This window comes from Anopheles funestus, chromosome 3RL (genome assembly GCF_943734845.2).
Source record: "Anopheles funestus chromosome 3RL, idAnoFuneDA-416_04, whole genome shotgun sequence".
Taxonomy (NCBI): domain Eukaryota; kingdom Metazoa; phylum Arthropoda; class Insecta; order Diptera; family Culicidae; genus Anopheles; species Anopheles funestus.
In genome coordinates, this window is record NC_064599.1 from 81,530,320 (window position 1) to 81,551,571 (window position 21,252).

Sequence of the window (21,252 nt, forward strand, 5' to 3'; positions counted from 1 at the left end):
TTTAAATTTTTTTTTCTGATTTTTTATTCTTTTTTAATTTTAAAGCACTATTTAAGTGAAAAGAAACTTATTGCAACAAAATTCGCATTAAAATATATCATATTTTTCAATTTTGCTAAATTACTCAAAAATGAAGTAAATTTTACATTTTCTCAAACAGGGTAAGGAACTTGGTTCCTCAAATAACTTCTGGCACAGACATCTGAGGGCATGGCCGTCCAAGAAGAAAATGTAGCCATTGTTGCCATCTATCGACCACAGGTTAAAGATTGGCGATCCGTTGGATACCGACCGAGTTATAGGCAAAAGTTGGTGCAAAAATGAAGAAAATTTTACATTTTCTCAAACAGGATAGGGAACTTGGTTCCTCGAATAACCTCTGCCACAGACATCTGAGGGCATGGCCGTCCAAGAAGAAAATGTAGCCATTATTGCCATCTATCGACCACAGGTGAAAGATTGGCGATCCATTGGATACTGACCGAGTTATAGGCAAAATTTGGTGCAAAAATGAGTCTTATGAAATTTTCAATTTTTATATTTTTTTCAATTTTTTCTGATTTTTTACTATTTTTTTAATTTTAAGCATTATTTGAGTGAAAAGAAAGTCATTGCAACCAATTGCCATTAAAATAAATCAATTTAAATTTTTTTGCAAAATTTCTCAAAAAAATGGCAAGGGGTACCCCTTATGAAATTTTCGAGTTGAAAATTTTTTAAATTTTTTTTTCTGATTTTTTATTCTTTTTTAAATTTAAAGCACTATTTAAGTGAAAAGAAACTTATTGCAACAAAATTCGCATTAAAATATACCACATTTTTCAATTTTGCTAAATTACTCAAAAATGAAGAAAATTTTACATTTTCTCAAACAGGGTAAGGAACTTGGTTCCTCGAATAACTTCTGGCACAGACATCTGAGGGCATGGCCGTCCAAGAAGAAAATGTAGCCATTGTTGCCATCTATCGACCACAGTTTAAAGATTGGCGATCCATTGGATACTGACCGAGTTATAGGCAAAAGTTGGTGCAAAAATGAAGAAAATTTTACATTTTCTCAAACTGGGTAGGGAACTTGGTTCCTCGAATAACTTCTGGCACAGACATCTGAGGGCAAGGCCGTCCAAGAAGAAAATGTAGCCATTGTTGCCATCTATCGACCACAGGTTAAAGATTGGCGATCCGTTGGATATAGATCGAGTTATAGGCAAAAGTTGGTGCAAAAATTAGGAAAATTTTACATTTTCTCAAACAGGGTATGGAACTTGCTTCCTCAAATTACTTCTGACACAGACATCTGAGGGCATGGCCGTCCAAGAAGAAAATGTAGCCATTGTTGCCATCTATCGACCACAGTTTAAAGATTGGCGATCCATTGGATACTGACTGAGTTATAGGCAAAAGTTGGTGCAAAAATGAGTCTTATGAAATTTTCAAATTTTTATATTTTTTTAAATTTTTTCCGTTTTTTTACTTTTTTTTTATTTTAAGCATTATTTGAGTGAAAAGAAAGTCATTGCAACCAATTGCCATTAAAATAAATCAATTTAAATTTTTTTGCAAAATTTCTCAAAAAAATGGCAAGGGGTACCCCTTATGAAATTTTCGAGTTGAAAATTTTTTAAATTTTTTTTTCTGATTTTTTATTCTTTTTTAATTTTAAAGCACTATTTAAGTGAAAAGAAACTTATTGCAACAAAATTCTCATTAAAATATATCATATTTTTCAATTTTGCTAAATTACTCAAAAATGAAGTAAATTTTACATTTTCTCAAACAGGGTAAGGAACTTGGTTCCTCGAATAACTTCTGGCACAGACATCTGAGGGCATGGCCGTCCAAGAAGAAAATGTAGCCATTCTTGCCATCTATCGACCACAAGTTAAAGATTGGCGATCCGTTGGATACCGACCGAGTTATAGGCAAAACTTGGTGCAAAAATGAAGAAAATTTTACATTTTCTCAAACTGGGTAGGGAACTTGATTCCTCGAATAACTTCTGGCACAGACATCTGAGGGCATGGCCGTCCAAGAAGAAAATGTAGCCATTGTTGCCATCTATCGACCACAGGTTAAAGATTGGCGATCCGTTGGATATAGATCGAGTTATAGGCAAAAGTTGGTGCAAAAATGAGGAAAATTTTACATTTTCTTAAACAGGGTATGGAACTTGGTTCCTCGAATAACTTCTGGCACAGACATCTGAGGGCATGGCCGTCCAAGAAGAAAATGTAGCCATTATTGCCATCTATCGACCACAGTTTAAAGATTGGCGATCCATTGGATACTGACTGAGTTATAGGCAAAAGTTGGTGCAAAAATGAGTCTTATGAAATTTTCAAATTTTTATATTTTTTTAAATTTTTTCAGTTTTTTTACTTTTTTTTTATTTTAAGCATTATTTGAGTGAAAAGAAAGTCATTGCAAGCAATTGCCATTAAAATAAATCAATTTAAATTTTTTTGCAAAATTTCTCAAAAAAATGGCAAGGGGTACCCCTTATGAAATTTTCGAGTTGAAAATTTTTTAAAATTTTTTGTCTGATTTTTTATTCTTTTTTAAATTTAAAGCACTATTTAAGTAAAAAGAAACTTATTGCAACAAAATTCGCATTAAAATATACCACATTTTTCAATTTTGCTAAATTACTCAAAAATGAAGAAACTTTTACATTTTCTCAAACAGGGTAAGGAACTTGGTTCCTCGAATAACTTCTGGCACAGACATCTGAGGGCATGGCCGTCCAAGAAGAAAATGTAGCCATTATTGCCATCTATCGACCACAGGTGAAAGATTGGCGATCCGTTGGATACCGACCGAGTTATATGCAAAACTTGGTGCAAAAATGAGGAAAATTTTACATTTTCTCAAACAGGGTAGGGAACTTGGTTCCTCGAATAACTTCTGGCACAGAGATCTGAGGGCATGGCCGTCCAAGAAGAAAATGTAGCCATTGTTGCCATCTATCGACCACAGTTTAAAGATTGGCGATCCATTGGATACTGATCGAGTTATAGGCAAAAGTTGGTGCAAAAATGAGGAAAATTTTACATTTTCTCAAACAGGGTAAGGAACTTGGTTCCTCGAATAACTTCTAGCACAGACATCTGAGGGCATGGCCGTCCAAGAAGAAAATGTTGCCATTGTTGCCATCTATCGACCACAAGTTTAAGATTGGCGATCCGTTGGCTACCGACCGAGTTATAGGCAAAAGTTGGTGCAAAAATGAGTCTTATGAAATTTTCAAATTTTTATATTTTTTTCAATTTTTTCAGATTTTTTACTCTTTTTTTTTATTTTAAGCATTATTTGAGTGAAAAAAAGTCATTGCAATCAATTGGCATTAAAATAAATCAATTTAAATTTTTTTGCCAAATTTCTCAAAAAAATGGCAAGGGGTACCCCTTATGAAATTTTCGAGTTGAACATTTTTTAAAATTTTTTTTCTGATTTTTTATTCTTTTTTTAGTTTAAAGCATTATTTGAGTGAAAATAAACTTATTGCAACAAATTCCCATTAAAATAAATCAATTTTAATTTTTTTTTAAATTTCCCAAAAAAAGCTAGGGCTATAGCCTTAGGCAATTTTCTAGTTTTTAGATTTTTGTTTATTTTATATTATTTAGTTTGCCGGATATTTTATAATTCCGAAATGAGTCGATAAACGAGCTGACTCCTAATAGTCAGTCATTGTAGTCCTTTGTTTCTTAAAGAGAAAAATTTAATCTCCTCCACAATCATCATCATTGAATTGTCACGCGTTTTTTTTTAATGTGCGCCGTAAAATCTGCCTCCATGAAACGGAATCGATCCGTAATTGGGATGCAATAATTTCAATTACATTAAAAATTCAGTTTCCTTTCAGTTAATCGACCGATCCGTAGGGTTCCGATTTGGGACGTTTTTAATTGCCTTAATAGACGATTAATTCAAGTCGGCAAGATTTAACGATCGATGGATTAGCACCAATATTTTTTACAGCATTTCTGCCATTGCAACCGGTTCGTTTCGATGTCTCAACTTTCCCATAAATTGTTCCCATCTCGGTAGAGTGCTGCATGGTGGATGCTGCTGGTATTATCATGTTGCAGCGTCCCGTTTGATTGGTTTTCGGTCGCGGTCGGATGTTTGCTTCCGATGTGATGCGCGCATCAACAATGTCTTATTACTTTCAATAAGTGCCTCACGGGACATGCGGGTTGGTGATATAAACTCTTTGTCTTCTTTTTTAATTGCTTTCTCTATGTGCCTTCTTCTCAAATAAGTTTGAAACACACACACAGGACTCATTCTCTTCTGATACTTCAGACATAAGTTCAGGATGGAAGTGTGGAAATTGAATTGAAAAAATTTAATCAATTTTTGCATTCAATTACCCGCTCGACAAAAGAATGTGAAACTGATCGTCATTTTTATCACTACCAAATGGAGTCAGTGTGATCAGCAGATCAATCTGGTCACCTTTTGATAGGGGCATGAAAGATTGAAGATGAAAAGGGTGTGATATTTTATTGAAAACGCATGAGTCAGCAACGAATAAATGGGAAAAAACGCATACACATTATACTTCCGAATAGATCACGCACTGTGTGACAGGTGAGACGTGATTATTGAAGCGAGGTTATTATGGTTCTTCCCTCCCTGCCAGACACCTCCAGATGACGTACATTCATCATGGGAGAAAGGCACTCAGTGATATTAATGTAATAAAATTTTGCATAACAAAACACAACCGTTTCCCCGCCGGGATGGGTCGACATTTTCCCCCATTTTCCACGCATCGGACAACGAATTGCATCACACTGGGGTAATGGAGGGTGTGTATGCCGCATGTCGCATTATATGCACACCACACACATGCACGTGTGTGCTCGCACCGTATGAAATAAGAGTAAACAGTTGTGAGTAGCATTTATTGCACTTGCCGCTTACACGGGGTTTGTGTGAGCCACTACACTGATGGAAGTAATTGTAACTCTTGATTCTGTTGAGCCTATTTTAAAGGGATGAGTTATGTTAAAATTATGATCATTACAATTTATTTTTGGATTTTAATTTTTTTTTTTGAGATTCATATTAAAGTTCCTAAAAACAAAATTTTCTGCCGATGAACACATTCCTTTGCAAACCACTGTAAAACGCACCATGTCTTGTGATACATTGTAAAACGGTAAAGCAATCTTCAGGAGCAAAAGAATGATATGCATCCGGGCAACTTTTCCACTCCCCTTTTTGGTGAGAGCCCCTGTTTCGGGAGGAAAGTTTTCCTCCCCCCCCCCGTTTGTTCACACAGTGATGCAATTTTCATCATTTTCCTCCCTCTCGTTAACGAATGATGGTGAAAATCATATTCGCTTGCGTTTCATTCTCTCCCTTCGCTTTCATTCCTTTACTGCGTGCGGTTCCATACGTGTATGCGCATTCTGATGCCATTCACGCACCAATACACCAACAATGGATTGTAAGAACGGTGGATGGTTTTCCGCTTGCGTTATTTAAAAAGGGATCAAGCCACATTATTCTCACTTGCGTTTGAAGGAAGAAATAAAAAGGAAAAAAAAGAACTACCACCCTGTCTTCTGCCAGTCGATTTATCCACTATGGGTTTTGCTGGTGGTCACCACCCTTACGACCCTAAGCGAAGGAGCAGCGAGCACAAACTTCGTCATCGAAGCGAAACGACGAATGGAAAAGTTCTGGGCCAACGTGCGGGAAAATACCATCTAAAGTAATACACACACACACACCCACCCCTGGCACGATGAAATGATGCGGAAGGCTTTTCCTTTATTTCCATCGGCTTCCAAACGGCAACCGAGCAGTGCAATGCAATTTTCCAGCCCAAGGGAAATGGTCGATTCGTGAATGGCACCCCTTTTTTCGCTGCGCTCACACAGTAGCCATGGAATGGAAACGCGTGGCACACTTCGATGAGCAGAAAGCGAACCCGCATCGGTGGGGGGAGGGTTTTTCTTCCCGATTTTCCCTACCTTTTTTGCGTGTGACGAAAGTGATGTACGGTTTGAGATTAAATTGCGCGAAGGCACAATTTTGATCCTCGGGACAGGGGAAACAACACCGGTGAGGAAATCGTTTTGTTGTCTGCCTGTTTGTTTGTTTAATTTTTTTAACGGTTTCGATTGAAGGTATGAAAAACATCCCTCCCTTCCAAAAAAAAGTAAAGGGGCCACTTTTAGTGCCGTTATGCACGACATTAAACTGGTGAGGAGGGTGATGCAATTTCCAAACCTAAAACCCTCCCCACCCCTGCTTGGAAAATCCCTTACGCGAATCGGGTTTTGTCGAACGTCTGGATTTTCCCTTCATTCTTTTATGCTGGGCCCTCTCGAACGAGAATGAACGGCACTTTAGGGAATTTTGGTGTGCTGCTTTGTGTGTCAGCGTTTCCCAGTGCCGCCACGTCATGCCATCAGTATTCATCCCATTCGGAGGGTGAGATTCCAGCGGTACCACCGCGTTCGGAGCTATTTTTCATCCCATTCCACAGCGCCCTATCGCCCCCTTGACGTGCAAATCTTGCCCAAATGGTGTTGAAAATTCACCTGAATCAAGCGATTGGGAACACTGGAAGAAGTCAATGATATGAGTAATTTTCGGTAGGCTTTACGCCATATTCCTTTGGGAAGGGATGAGCAAATAATGCCTCCGGAAGATCGTTTCTCCAACACTCGAACGTAAGCAGTGATAAGTGGAGACTCGGCAGGACTTTTGACGTACCTTCCCCAAGGGCAAGGCACACAGTTGCTTCACTCGAATGGAATAAGTAGATCACTTTACTCTTCGCTCAGTGTTCTACACGAAATCTATTGCCACACTGCTGATGACAATCGACTTTGGTACTGGGGCTTTGAACAGGATGTGTCTCCTTGGGGTGTGTTTTTCCCATAGAAGTGATCCTGTTACTTTACTGCCTCAACTTGTGCTCAAACTTTTCGCTTGAAGGACAATTGTTGTGGAACTGTTATCGCTATCCAATAAGGCCGATTTTCTCGACCGTTGGACGGTATCCTTACAATGGAAATCGTTTACATATTTTCCACGAACAAGGACCAAGGTTTTTGTTTTCGTATGAAACATTTTTATGTCTGAAACGTAGCCCAGTTCTCTGAATTTGGTTCAATGTTATTTGATCTGTTCTGCTTCACGATTGTTTGGAGCGTTGCTATACAGCGTTACATGTTCAGCAATGCGGGAGGGGTGGACATATTTTGAAGAAATGTTGTCTTATTCTCATAAGTCAAAGCATCATCCTTCGTTTAATATGAGCCAGAATCATCCTTATGGAAAAAAAGCTTTTGGTCCTTTTCTGTCTGGAAACAAACGACCGTAGCTTGTGTCAGTGATTGGAAAAATGGTAATTCGGCTGGAAAATATCCATTTCGCAGCATTCTATATTTGACCATTTACGGAGGGAAGTAATCAAATGCATATTCCCATTTTTGTCATGTAAAACGACCATTTTGCTTTGGATATATTGGAACAATTGGTAGTGATAAGGAAGCACACGAGCACAGAAAACGAATTTTGATCACTGAGTGGAAATGATTTTGAAAATATACTTTTATTTATATCTGTCTACCTTCTCAATTTAATTATAAACTTCACTTGAAATTTTTGAAACGGCCTAAAGTTATATCAGATTATGTTTTAGTGGCCCTGGCCCAAGAATCGTGTCCCAAGAAGTGTGGTAATACCATGTTTCCCATTTCAAAATCTTCTTGCGAATATCCCGAACAAGCAAATATATTAAAACAAATTAATTTAATGAGAACATGGGAAAATTTAAACAATCTAAACCAGTTTAGTACAATTCGTGTAAAACATAACATTATTCTTAGTTTCAGACGCAATAAACTACCTTCCGGATATTTTTTCACCTTCCATTCAAACAGACGTAGACGTAGTTTCATGAAATTCATGACCCATGTCCAACATCTTCCCGATTGAGACTTTGTGCTTTCCTCTAGCTCAATCCCCACATTAAGAACAGCTTGTTCTACCGTTGCATTATTGTTGTTTTCCCCCAATTTTCCAACGCCCGAGCACGAATCCCGGGCGAATCAAAAACTCATCTACTTAAATGGGCAAACCCGAGTGAATTGGCCATTCCCTACCCCATCCAGTTCGAAATAGCATCGGTTGTCGGGCCCTTCCCCCAACGCCCGATTTTATTCCGCCCTCATTCAGTTTCCAGTAGTATGATGACGCAGATAAAACTACACTATTTCATCTCATAATCAAAGAAATAAAATTTAATCGTAAAGTAAACACACCGGGGGATTGCATCGCGCTGTGTTCGTCCGGTGGGGTGATTTGGGTTTTCTTTTGGGAAATTCGGCGGGAGCGGACCCTTCCGAACAGAAAGGGTCCCCTTGGGGGAAAACGACACGATGTGCGATAAACATGGAACATGGATGCTCATCGCACCGAGCACTATAGTGAGTGAATAGGCACGGTGTACATTTATTGGTGTGAATTCCGGACGCCATTGTTGTCGTAAGAAGTGGGGAAGGCGAGAACCGCTTTTGGAAATTGGAATGAATTTTGTTAGATATTCAAACTGAGTGGAAACGGCTGAGAGGGATGGGGAGTAGTAGTAAATGGGGAGAAGAAACAAAACTCTCATCAGAATTTAATAGATGCAACCCTATCAATCTAGCAGAGCTCTCCCTCATTCACCGTTCGTCTTTTTCACACCTAATTAATCAGCAACCACTGTACAGTAATGGGGATGGGCGGGGAAAAAGCCGAACATGAACGACTGCTTCGATTCGTGCAGCTTCCTCTTTTGCTCCAAATGCTTTCGATTTGTGGATGACAGTCAGTGCATCAGTCGTATCTTTTATTTCCAGTATATGGTTATTTCCCTTGTTTTTTTCCTTCATTGAGATCTGGTAAGTTAATCCGTTTCAACGACAGACGAGTGTGACAGACGACCGTGGAACTTATATAAATTACCCAAATTTAGTAGAACGCACGACAACGGACAACGGTGGCTGGAAATCCTGAAACCCTAATGAAACGTTCCCGGAAGCGACTCCCCGTTGTGTGGCGTATGGACGGATGCAACTGATAAACATCCTTCCATTTGGCTTAACTTTGACTCACTTAAAAAAATCCCCCAAAACTCTCCACCAAAACATCCATCCGTAGTCGTAGCTATTTGGAGGACTAAATGGAAGAGAGAGAGAGACGGCAGTAAAGGGAAAACAGGAAGCAGGAAGTGAAAAAAAACACACACACACACACCACACACAAAATCCAGCAAACGTTTGCAGCAAAACTTTTCCGTTTTCCGCACCGCTGGTGTGTAATAATCGTTCAACGAGCCATCGGAAAATTCGAACGCCTGAACGCTTTACGGTATGGCGCCTTGCGTACTATTTCGCCGGTAACTCCAACTCCACCAGTTAACTGACCAGATTTCCCACTGGGAAAGTCGACGGGGAATGGGGGGTAAAGGGAGCGGACTGGTAAAGCAGTTTCGTATGGCGCGTGGCGCGCGTTTTGCAATTAAAGTCCACCCAGTAAACTCACCCAGTATCCAACGCTCGGGCAAACAGCAACAAAAAAAAAAGATCCCGGAAGTAGGCGCGGGCCGTGGAATCGGGGAAAATTAATCAACTTGAGCTTTTGAAGGATCAGAGTAGAAAGAGGGGGAAGGGAAAAGTTTTTCTCGGTGTAACGGAGCCGTTACAGCCTGGCTAGCTGATAATTTAAGCGACGGAAAACAGCACCCACTCGTTTTGGGGTGTGGTTGGCAAAGGTTTCGGCTACGATTCGAACAGTACGGAGTTGTGGATGTAAATAATAAGTGGTTCTTTGGTAAGATGTTTTGTTTAGCTGGTACAAGTACAATTCAACAGTAAATTGTGTGTGCGTGTTTATGGAAGAGTTTTAAATTGAATACGCAGTCTCAGCACAAAATAACTACTAATAGCTTCAGAACATATGCGAGTTTAGGGTCTTACCTGCCTTCAAGAAAAATAATGATGGAAATGAGAGTTTTGATATCTTTTCGATTTTCAAACATTTTACAATCATTGGAAACTATTTCAGTGCATTATGGATAGCAAAATACTTTGGGCTAAACTAAGAGGGAAAATGATAGACACCAGAAATTACATTAAAATCCATTTGCTATTTAAAAGTAATCAACAGCGTGTTAGAAAAGTTGAAATCCGATGCCGGAATGCAAATGGTAATACCTTCTTTCATGGATGCTCTCTTGGTATCAGAAATTATGGAACAGAATAGCAACAGACTGTCTAAAGCAGATTGTTGCCGAATCTAACTTTGCTGTAAATTAGCTATAGAGAATGTTTCTAGCACTTACAAGTAAATGACCAGATCTATTATATCGTCTATTCCGTCTCCAGAAGAAATCCTTCCCCGTCCCCGTCGCCTTGCCGAAGTGTCTAAGACTGACAGAATATGAAAACAATACTGAAATGCTCAAACTCTGCTAATCGATCTTCCCTTCATGCTCCACTATCACACCACAATCAGTCTCCACAAGAGTTCTGTACCATGGAGGCCAATCAGGACCAAACAATCAATAACTCGCAAAGTTCACCCCAGGGTTACTAATAATTTACCCAACACGGTGGAAAAACTTCCCCGGAACTTAAGTGTCCTCTGCTCAAACTTTTCCACCCACCACCAAAAAACAAGTCTCGGCGCCCCAAAGTAACAACTAGATCCGGGGCAAGCTGTTTGTATTTCTGTTTGGTGCAAAAGTTTCCCTCTAATTGCAACGGTGGGACCATTTGTGGGGTGACCGTGTCCGATAAATACTCACCACCGTCCTCACCTCGATGCACCCCGGTGATTTAAATGCCTTTCGGCTACAAGGAGCAAGACAGAGAGGGAGAGAGAGTGAGGAAGAATTTCGATTTGCGCACCATTTTAGGGAATTCTTGGGAGTTTTGCGTGGAAGGACTGCTTCCGTGTAACGCCGCAGTACATTTCACGTAAAACGGAACCATCCGTTTGCGATCACTTTCATTCAAGTTCGGTTCCCACGCCCACAATACACGTGTGCGGCTGCTACCCGCGGGGGGTGAGACCACTTTTTGGGATATGCTAATAGAATATTTTTCTTCTTGAGCACGTACTCGTCCCATTGTCCTAAGTAAATAACTCGTTTTCCACGGACCGCAATCAAAGCAGCATATGTTTTGTGGTTTACGTTGTTGTGTACCGAAGACCGGACTGGGACCGGAAAAGAAGGGATGGACAAAAAGGGAACCACATTACCAAAGCTTGAACCGGTGGGTTTTGGTCAGTTTGAGGTCTCAATTCTATTGGGTGTGCAGGAAAGTTGGTCATCATTGTGTCAAAAACGATCTTATCGATCGGTACACCTCATATGTGTTATACTTGTGCGCTCATAGCATACAATCTCTCCCACAAACCATTTCAATCGGATTTATTAAAACCTTAACACACAACGTGTTTTTTTTTTTGGTACACCTAATACAGACCGGCACACATTCTAAAAAGGGTGTTGTGTGGTAGCAATAAAAACACTCCATTTTTGACCCTTTTTTCCCATCGCCCACAGCGTCCGGAAAAAAAACGGGGGCTGCAGAGTGGCAAGTGACTAACATCCGTGAGGATAAATATGACCAATAAACTACGGCAACCGGTCAATTGTGGGAAAACAGAAAGCGAGAGAAAAAAAACGTCCATGCTGTGATCGTGTATACGCCCAACTCTTAGCGACCTAACGTTGATTTTTCCTATTCAAGCGTAACCTAGGTCCTGCACGTAACGTATCCCCCCCCCCCCCCCACCCCCTGCTTCGGTCGGGTTTGTAGTGGTCGAATGAACAGTTTTTCATTTTCAACAACCCGCTAAATGCTGCTTTTGAAATGGATACATCTCTCTTCTGGACTGGACGAAACGAAGAAACGCGCATTGGAACCAGGGATTAGAACAATGTGTGTATGAGCTTCTCGGCGCATTTTTAGCACACACATACACACATAGGCATAAAATTTATTACCATCGTCGTCGGTTTTGCTACGATAAAATGCTTGGCAACCAAAGGGGAGGCACATTGGGAAAAGCTCTTAAAAGCTTCCACGTTCGGTTTTTGTGTTTTGTTTCGTTTGTTGCTGTTTTTAGTCGATTGTAAAATGAATCCCCAACGAAGGCAGGGTGGAAGCCCCCCCCACCACCATAGCTTAAAAGTTACCACATTTCCCATTTGAGCTGTCGCACCCAGTATTCCCGTCCAGCACGTTATCATGGTTTAATGGTTACAGTTATTACACGATAATAGTAAAAAGAAAAACCGAAACACACGCTTTTAACTCCTCCAGCTCGTTTACATGGGGAGCGTTTACACGATCATCGTAAAAAGCATAAAAACCACTAAATAAACTAACCATGCTGCCACGCTACTTCTAAGCCGGTAAAACAAAAGGAAAACGAAAAAAGTCAATTTCTTTCCCATCGTTGGAAAACACACGTATGAGGTAGAAGACGATTTTCGTTTTTACATAAAATTTGCATCCAATTTTCACTCGCGCGCAAAACACAATTTATTATTGAGCTTCCGTTTTAAACACTGGAGAGGGAGGGGGAGAGTTATGGTTCCATCCGTTCCATCTTTGTGTGTGTGTGTATGTAGCTTTAAGAATAACGGATGGGCAAGTACCGTCTCCAGCTTGGTACATGAAAATTTTCTTTCACTAACAAAATATAAATCATCATTTTACAATTATTTTTCCGGAAAAATGTTACTAAATGGAATAAAATCTTACATTTTCCCTAATTAAAAAAAAGTTGGGGAGTCTTTTAAGTTTCCTTCCTTTAATCACCGAAACAACTTTTCCATTACAACACGCTTTTCCGCCGTTCCCGTAGCTCGCTTGAACATGATTTTTGTTATTTTTCTTTGGGAAAACCAAATCAAAACACGTTGGCGGCTGCTTATCATCATCATTTTTTTGTTTAAACAATCTTCTTTTTATGTGTAAATATATCATTCCGCAATTCTAATCCGGATCTCTATCGACGATGGACTATGAACTGTATTGTTCTACAATCTATTATTTCCTTTAACCTAGCACTGGCGGATTTGCAAGGAAACACGAAATATGATGGCAATGTGTATAAGTATAGTTCTGGTATTTTTTAAACATTCCTCCACCTACACGTTATCGTCCAGTTTGCGCATTGTTCTACCTTAGCACACTCACACATATAGTATATACTCTAAGACTGAAGTTTTTCTTTCGTCCGCGTTTTAAGAACTAACCCCTACACGCGGTGTTTTCGCAAACCAAAATCTGCTAACAATGTGTGTAAGTATGATTTACACGTATTGCTTCTTTTTTTTGCACTACAACTTCCTATTTAGTTCTTAAATGCTTCTACGAGGGAAAAACAGCAGAAGGGAAGGATAAAGTGTTTGCGTTTTCCAGATGATGTAGAGAAAAAAAACGGCCCGGATCGTTAAGTTGTCAAATTCAAAGGACACTACATTTCTCAACGCATCATTGGAAATGGCACTAACCGTGGATAACCGGTTCTGTCATTTTTTGCAATGGAAATGAAAATGAACACATGCATTATCTCCGCCATTTTTTTTCTTCTCTCACGTAAGCAAAACGAACACGTCTCTTGGATCTTTCACCTTGTTCCAGTTCTTCCCACTCGCAAGGAAGCCCTACAATAGTACTATCTAATAAATTAATCGTTAATAACACAGTCAGTGATTTGTAATCATCGAGTTGTTTCGTATTAAAGTTCTATTCCGCTGGCGTGTATATCATGGTGGCTAGTCTTAGCCGTTCGCTTCTTCAACTGCGTCCACCGGCCATTCGCTCGTGTTCGATCGTGTAGCGGCACACGTCCAGCTTCTTCTGTGGCAGACGTATCGTGGTGATCGGGATGCCGTGTTGGGCAGGCAACTCCACCACCATACTGCTAACTCCATGCGTGGACGATGCGTTGGAGATGGTAGAAATTTGACTCTTGTACGGTGGTGGCGGTGGCATCGGATGATCCAATGATCCAGACTGGTGGCCAGTGCTAGTGGTTGGTTCCGGCAGTGGCTGCTCCTGTACGGCTAATGGACGCACAAAGTTGTACCGGATCTCTTCGAGTTTGGCCGGGTTCGGTGTGGATGACGGTGTCGTTGCACCAAGCAGATCCTGCGATTCGAACAGCTTCATCACGCTCGGCCGGTGCACTTTGACCGGTTCGTAGTACTTCATCTGCTTTTGCTTTAACTGCTCGATTGCATCCTGGTAACTCGGCAGACCTGACACGATCGTATAGCTGGGCAGGGATTCCGCATCGTACGGTGGTGGCGTTTCAATGTCCATTGAGGAAAGCGTTTGCGAGCGTGCCGTCAGTACTGCAAGAAAGAAAAGATGTGTAAGGTTAGTGTCGGGGTTACACATAAAAAGATAAAGTGTTATACGTGTTGTACGACGTACTGTTCCTCCTCACAAGTTGGCCAATAGTTACGACTACAGGATCTCAAGTTCGTCTATAAATTTCCTTCCTCCCTTCATGGTCCCCCCCACAAACGAGCGGTTCACTTTGATTAGATTCCTTCCTTCCAGAGCATTTCCTCCAGAAATAGGGAATAAAATCGATCTATTCTTTCGGTTGAGTGCCAATATTAAGTTCCTTCTCACGCCACATGGTACACAACGCGGTGTATGCTTCAAGGCTCGTTCGGTCAGCACTTTTCATTCACCCCGTACAAAAGGACGACCCGTTCGTCCATTTAATCCAATGTAATGTGCACCACATATGGCGCAAGAAGACGTTGCGTGTCCATTTGTTCCTGCCTTGGCAAGTGTTGCATTTATTCCCTTCGCTCCGTGCAACTCGGCTTCGCGTTTGTCTCTCTTTTTTTTCTTTTCGAAGAAAACTACCCAAGTGGGCTCAATTTGTTTTGCATTTCCCAAGTACGTTGTCCAACCCTTGGGTGTCGTATTTCTTGTACCAAGTTTTTTTTCTTCCTACTATGGTCTCTTCCCAGCCGACAACTGTACAATAGGCACCGGGATCGATTTTTGGTGCTTCCGAGAAAGCATCAATCATTTCGTTGGCCATTTTGAACAGAAAACTAAAACCTACAACGATTCACGATAGAGGGTTCTGCGGCCACCAACATTCCCTCACGGGTCGTTTCCCTTCTTATACAGATGGTATGCACACTACTTTTTTTCTTCTTCGCTTGTTCGCTCCTTCTGCGAGACGTGCCGGGCCCCGGATATGGAAAATAAAGATGCTCTACTTAGATCCGACCGTGGTCTACCGAGCGCCACCAAGGATATTTAGGCAATTCTCGCCACCCAAAACGGGAGCCACGAGTAAACGTATCGTTGGTCATTTTTCATTCCCAAAAAGCATGCTCGAGGGAGTGAACGAAAAAACGAAGCTGTACAAAAGAGAACAAAAGGAAGACCCCGGTTTCGGAAGACAGAAGCGACGAGGAAACCGAACACTGAATGCAATTTTTCGTCAAGCAAGTTTAGCACAAAAGAAATGGACGACCTCACCACCTCCACACGAAGGCGCCTATATCCTTGCGACGCCTTGCGAAGGAGGAGTTTTTTCCCCGTTCACGGTTCACCCGTCACATTGTTGGATTCCACGTTGGGAATATCTCGCTGTGGGTGTTTTTTGGGGGATGAAATCTCAACCCGATAAAACGGAACCCCCAAAATGCTCCCACACGGCTGCCTTCCAATGAAGCGTCGGTTTAATGCGTCCGGCAGTAGCTTACTTTAATGGTAGCTTTATTGGAAATGGGAAGGCGCGACGCCCCTGCGCGCCTGGTGCGTTTCTTTTATTGTGTTTCCTTGGTATCCTTAGCACCCAAAAACTCAGCACGCTAACCGGCGTGGGGTGAAGGATAAATAAAAGGATATTAATAGGAAAGAATTCACCTCACAATCGGTCCCAAAATCGACTTGATTCCCCGGAGAACTTCTAAAGATGGAGAACGAATTTTTCGCACGCAAACCATTTTTGACGTACTGGATCGGCGAAGAAGCAACGGGCGAACTCTTGGCCAATTTCGTCAACGTTCGTCTGGCTACTTCAATCGATATGTCTCCGGTCACATTAGGAAAGGGAAGAACTGAGAATCGATTTCTTGCTCTCAGCCACTTCTCAGGGTCGTTACGCGATAGCGTTCTTTAGGAACGCATGTGAATGTAACTTTCAAGTTACCACGTGAAAGAATTGTGGAGTTTCTTATTATTGAGGGGACCTTTCTTTCTAGACACTCCACTTCTAGGAACAGGTACACATTTTGGTGATTTTATCAAAGTTAAATTGAATTACGCGAACAATTAGAAGTCTTTCTCCAATAACCCATCAACTGCAGTGACATTCTGAAAAAAACGAATAAAATCCTGTAATCGATCAAGAGATATTCGTCGATCAGTCTTTTCATTTCCATGAGCTATTTCCCTGGTTTTCTCTCTTTTTTTGTTTCGACTAACAAGCTTGCATATAAAGTGATCCATTAATATTCAATCGAGATTTGGTGACGTACGGGAATGAGTTCGAGAGGATGGAAATCGTAGATCCTCCACAGTTAAACCCACATCCATCGACGCGCGAATTGGACCTTGTGTGGCTGGACGTTTTGAACACGAGTGGCTAGGACCTTCTCGGAAGCGAAGGTCCAACAAGGGTCGGATGCTGCATCCTTCACCCTCGGACGCAAAGAAAACATTGGAAAACCCCGATTCGTTATCGATGAAAATGACCGTGCCGGCAATGGTTTTTGGTCCACATAATTTGAAAGTTTGATGACGTGACAGTTTAACCGACCTCTGCCAAAAGGAATGGTACCGTCGAACGATGATGCCCGTAGGTTTACACGATTTTTTATGAGTTCCTCTCTCGTTGTTTTTCTCTCCTTCGTGGTTGTGATTTGATCCTTTTTTTTTTTTGGTGGGTGTTTTTTTGTTCTATGGTATTTTCACTTCAAATGCAATGTGACCGCCTGGCCCGGTTACGAAAGGATACGCAAGGAAACAGGTTGTGTACGGAACACGCTCGGCAGGGCGTCTTCACGGTTGGCGGGGGGCAGGAGTTTAAGGCTTTTCCAAGCAACAAAAAACACATGCGGTACAGATCATTACGCACGTTTCTTTTTATTTATCTTCTCTCTTCTATCGTTTTTGGGATCTTCAAACCTAACCACCATCTTTCGCCATACATATGAACGTGATTATGTGATCAAAAACCCAACCGTAAAGGGATAACGATTAGCATTACTCGTTTATTTTGTGGGTTGAAGACGGGTATTTTTTTCCTTTTATTTTGAAAAGACAACCGATGAAACAGGTACAAACAATCACGTCTTTAACCGTGAAGAAAACATTATGTTTCTTGACACTGGGAAAAAAAGGCAAACGCGCAAGGTTGGGCGACAGGTTTATAAACACCCATTTCAAATCTCATACCCATTCATATACACACACGCATTTGGCATCTCGAGAGGATTCCTCTTTTTTGATGATCTCCTTTTCGTTAAAAATTTCTCTTTCAATGCACTTGCTCTTGAGATTATACATTTTTTTCATTTTTGGTTGTTGGTACGGTTATCGACCTAACACCCAACAAAAAGACAACCCCTGAAAGACCCAAAACTGAAAGGATGCTCTAGGAATCACCTTCCCAAATGGATACAAATCAAAACCGAATAGAAACTCCATTAAATAAATCTCTCGGGGTGGATGGTTGAAAGACAAAAAAAAATACAAGAATATGACAAGTGCTTTTTTACATTTTCCCTTGAACATCACCAAAAAAAGGTCTCCGGAAGGTGACACACAAAAGAACCAAAGAAGAAGAAAAAACAGATCAGTTGTGCTAAATCAAGTAACAACTGAATTCGCCTTGGTGACGCATTCGGTGGTTTTGTGTTTGCTTTGATATAACCCAACAAGGGTCTGCTATTTGTCCCTAGGAAAGACAAGTTGTTCATTTTTGTAAAGAAGTTATTGCAAAACATAACCCCTCTTTTGAAAGCGGCATTACTTTTGGGGCCAGGTGTTGTGTGAGACAACTTGTTCTTGTGTACAGCAAGCATGCTACGTTGCCATGTGCAATCTGGACCATTGCATCTTCAAAAGCGACACAAAGTTCAACGACTTCCGATTCCGGAAGCGGCCTGTCAAGTGGACGTCTCAAAGACTCCCGTTTGGGTTTAAAATCATGGTTCCAGGTTGGGTTCCTTTCCAGAGCACCCTCTCTTGATCACTGAGACGTGAAATTATGCAATCAATAGACTCCGGTAGTTATGTATGTATGTTCTAGTAGTGGAACACACACTTTGCATCTTCCGCCAAGAAAGGACGAGTTGACGAGATGTTTTGAGCACTAACTGGTGGGGGCTGATATCGTGCAAACACGTCCATACGACACCGACACAATGGCAACGTATAATTACAGGATGTTGTCTACCGAAAGGAAGCCTACCGACCCGACAAGGACGACGGCGTTCAAGAGGAAGCGTATCGAAAACTTGAAACCACAGTATCCATCGTCTCACACGCTTCTTCTGCACGACAGCCACATCCAAGTGGGCTTCCGGTTGGATGGCTGTCTGGCATGCGACATTCTTTCCCAATTCCTCCAGAACTGGTTGTACGTTTCGGTTCACTGAGCATCTCTGTCTGCAACCGAAAGACGAGGCAGAAAACGAAGCGAAGTTTCCCATCAGTGCAGGTGGTTTTCTCCAATTTTCCAATTTTAAAGGCTATCCAAGCGAATGGAGACATCTCACCCCTGTGGAGGCACGTCTACGTAGCGCCCTTGCCAGATTCAACAAAACCGTACGCAATTCATCTTCCTTACCTTTCCCGTACCAGAACTCCACACACCAGGGGATGTCTTCCCTCGTCTATCGACTCCTAATACGCAATGGCGCACGTCTTGTCTTTCTTATCAGACCATCATTTACTTTCGGCTCATAATCCCGCATCCCCGGGGCTGATGCTAGGCTCAATCACCCACAGTCAGTGGCGTGGCACACACACACAAAACCCAAATGTCTGATCCCGTCGAAGTAACGTTTGAAATGGGGTCCATTTTTTTGTGTTCCATTTCTTCGGTTGAGTGTTACTACTGATTCCTCCCTGCTGAATTTTCCATTAGGAATGGAAAATAGTTTCACATATCCCTCACCCACTGTAAACTCGGTGGGATGGAAGGTTGGGGGGAGGGGGGGATGTGGATGGTATCGAAGCGGGAACAACTGATAAAACAGCCTTGGCAATATTTATCGTCCCTCGACATCTCTAATCCACATCGAATCGCGAAACTTCGATCGAAATAAAAGGGGGCACCCCACCAGCTTGGGGTGTGTTGTGTACAGCACAGCAGAAAGCCTTGAATGCGAAGGTTCTGCGTTTTCCCCTCCCGCTCTTCTGTTCGTACTCCCACCGTCTATCCCAGGCCCTGCTGGATATCCTTACTCCAAAAAAAAGGAAAAAGACACCGATGGATGGATGTATCATTTTGAGCCATTCGTTTGCCGTGGCGAATTCGGGAAAAACCTGCGATATGGAAGAAATCCCACCCAGACTTCAACATACCGCGCGACCGGAGATGACAATGAATGGTTTGACAGACGCATAAACGCACGTGTGTTTGTGTGAATCGAAACCAACAACAACAGCCATTCCTCAACAGCAGGACATGCGTGTGCAGATCCCTGTGAATGGATTTTGATTCCGAACGCCGACGAATATCCCCGAGGCAATATTTATTTCCTTTTCGATTTTATTTTTGGTCACCCATTTGCTCCTTTATATCGTTGGATGAATTTCAATCCGAAAATGTATTGCAACACCGCCATCTTGCAATCATTCTCGCCTACTTTGATCGGAAATGTAAGTTTCGAAACCTTTCTGTGTGTGTCCTTTTTTTTCTTTTTTCCCTTCATTTCCCAGCTATTTTCGACACGGTATGCGGAGCAAAGTATGGGAGCAAGTTCGCAATCGAAGTTTGGAGGGAAAAATGCTCGTGCAAACAAATTTGGGAAGGTTTCCTCGTTTGGCAATGGGAGTTTTTTTAACGTCTTTTTTTTTCTTTTCCGAATTCTGCTGCAGTCTGACGGGTTTTTCAAACGGGATTCATTTTTTTTAAACGATTTCTTTCACGAAATTCGACGACTATTTGCACGAGTGAAATGAATTTCTATCGAAATGCATTTTTTAGCCTCGAGCCATCGAATGGTGAAATTGCAGTACGAGAATGTAAATAATAGTTTTTTTTACTCTCTCTCTCTCTCTTTTTGCATTCTCCTATCGAAACGAAACGGGGAACACGGGCTTGATTGCGAATTGAGGTGGCAGGAAGATGAGATCGGCTGATTGGGTATGATGGGTGAAGATTAATGGATGTCTATTGCGCACAAACATCGATTCCCCGGGCTGTGCAATGCTGAATTTGGCAGCCTGACAACAGGGCAGGCAGCGATCTTGTGTGTGCTACAAATCTTTCCATGTTTGGAGGATTTATTTTATTCATTCGGATTGTGCCCTCCACCCCCTGTCCTGGGCGAATCCTTCGGACGAAAGTTCGCTCCAAACTTGAATGATTCATCAACGTAACGGAGCATCTCACCCTCGAAGGAAGGGTTGGCAACAACTTCTGCCGAAATTGAAACACAATAATAGTGAACAAACCACCTCGCGTAACGGATACCAGGTTGTGTTATGTTGTATGGGCGGAAAATGAGCAAGTTTCTAGCGTACCGTGCGTGACCTTACCGTGTGCACTAACGTACACGCACTAATGGATTGTTTGACTTCATTGATTTGCATATCACATCCGGTCTGTGTGGCACACGCAACTGCCAGAAGTGTGTGAACAAAAGTCCCCATAGAAGTTCCGGAGAGCCATAGACAAATGTTTCACCATTACCGAGCCCACACACACACACACAACGAGCTATTTCTCGGCCCACAACACCGGGAACTTAACGTCCGACTTGCCCTTTAGTTAATGTATCTAATCTAAATCGTCTCCACGGTCGGGTGCGTTTAATTTCCTTTTACATTTGCATGCCATCCTGGCACAGTTGCCGGAGAGACTTCCGTGGTTGTGTTGAACCCTCCCCCCGGGTCAACCCCCACAAGGTACGATTATCACCCCTATCCTCGCTTGGAAATGTCCTTTCAGGAGTGTAAGGATTTTGGCAGGTTCTCCTTACGTGCTCAATTGCTGAGG

At 41.8% G+C, this 21,252-nt stretch overlaps 1 protein-coding gene across 1 annotated transcript in view; it reads right to left on the reverse strand.

The window, feature by feature from the left end:
* Positions 1-12,517: 12,517 nt before the first annotated feature.
* LOC125768063 (protein commissureless 2 homolog) overlaps positions 12,518-21,252 on the reverse strand; it is a 47,120-nt gene continuing 38,385 nt past the window's right edge. The window contains exon 2 of the mRNA XM_049435244.1: positions 12,518-14,395. Coding sequence (XP_049291201.1) covers positions 13,836-14,395 — 560 coding nt within the window. The 3' untranslated portion in view covers positions 12,518-13,835. The remainder of the gene's footprint in view (positions 14,396-21,252) is intronic.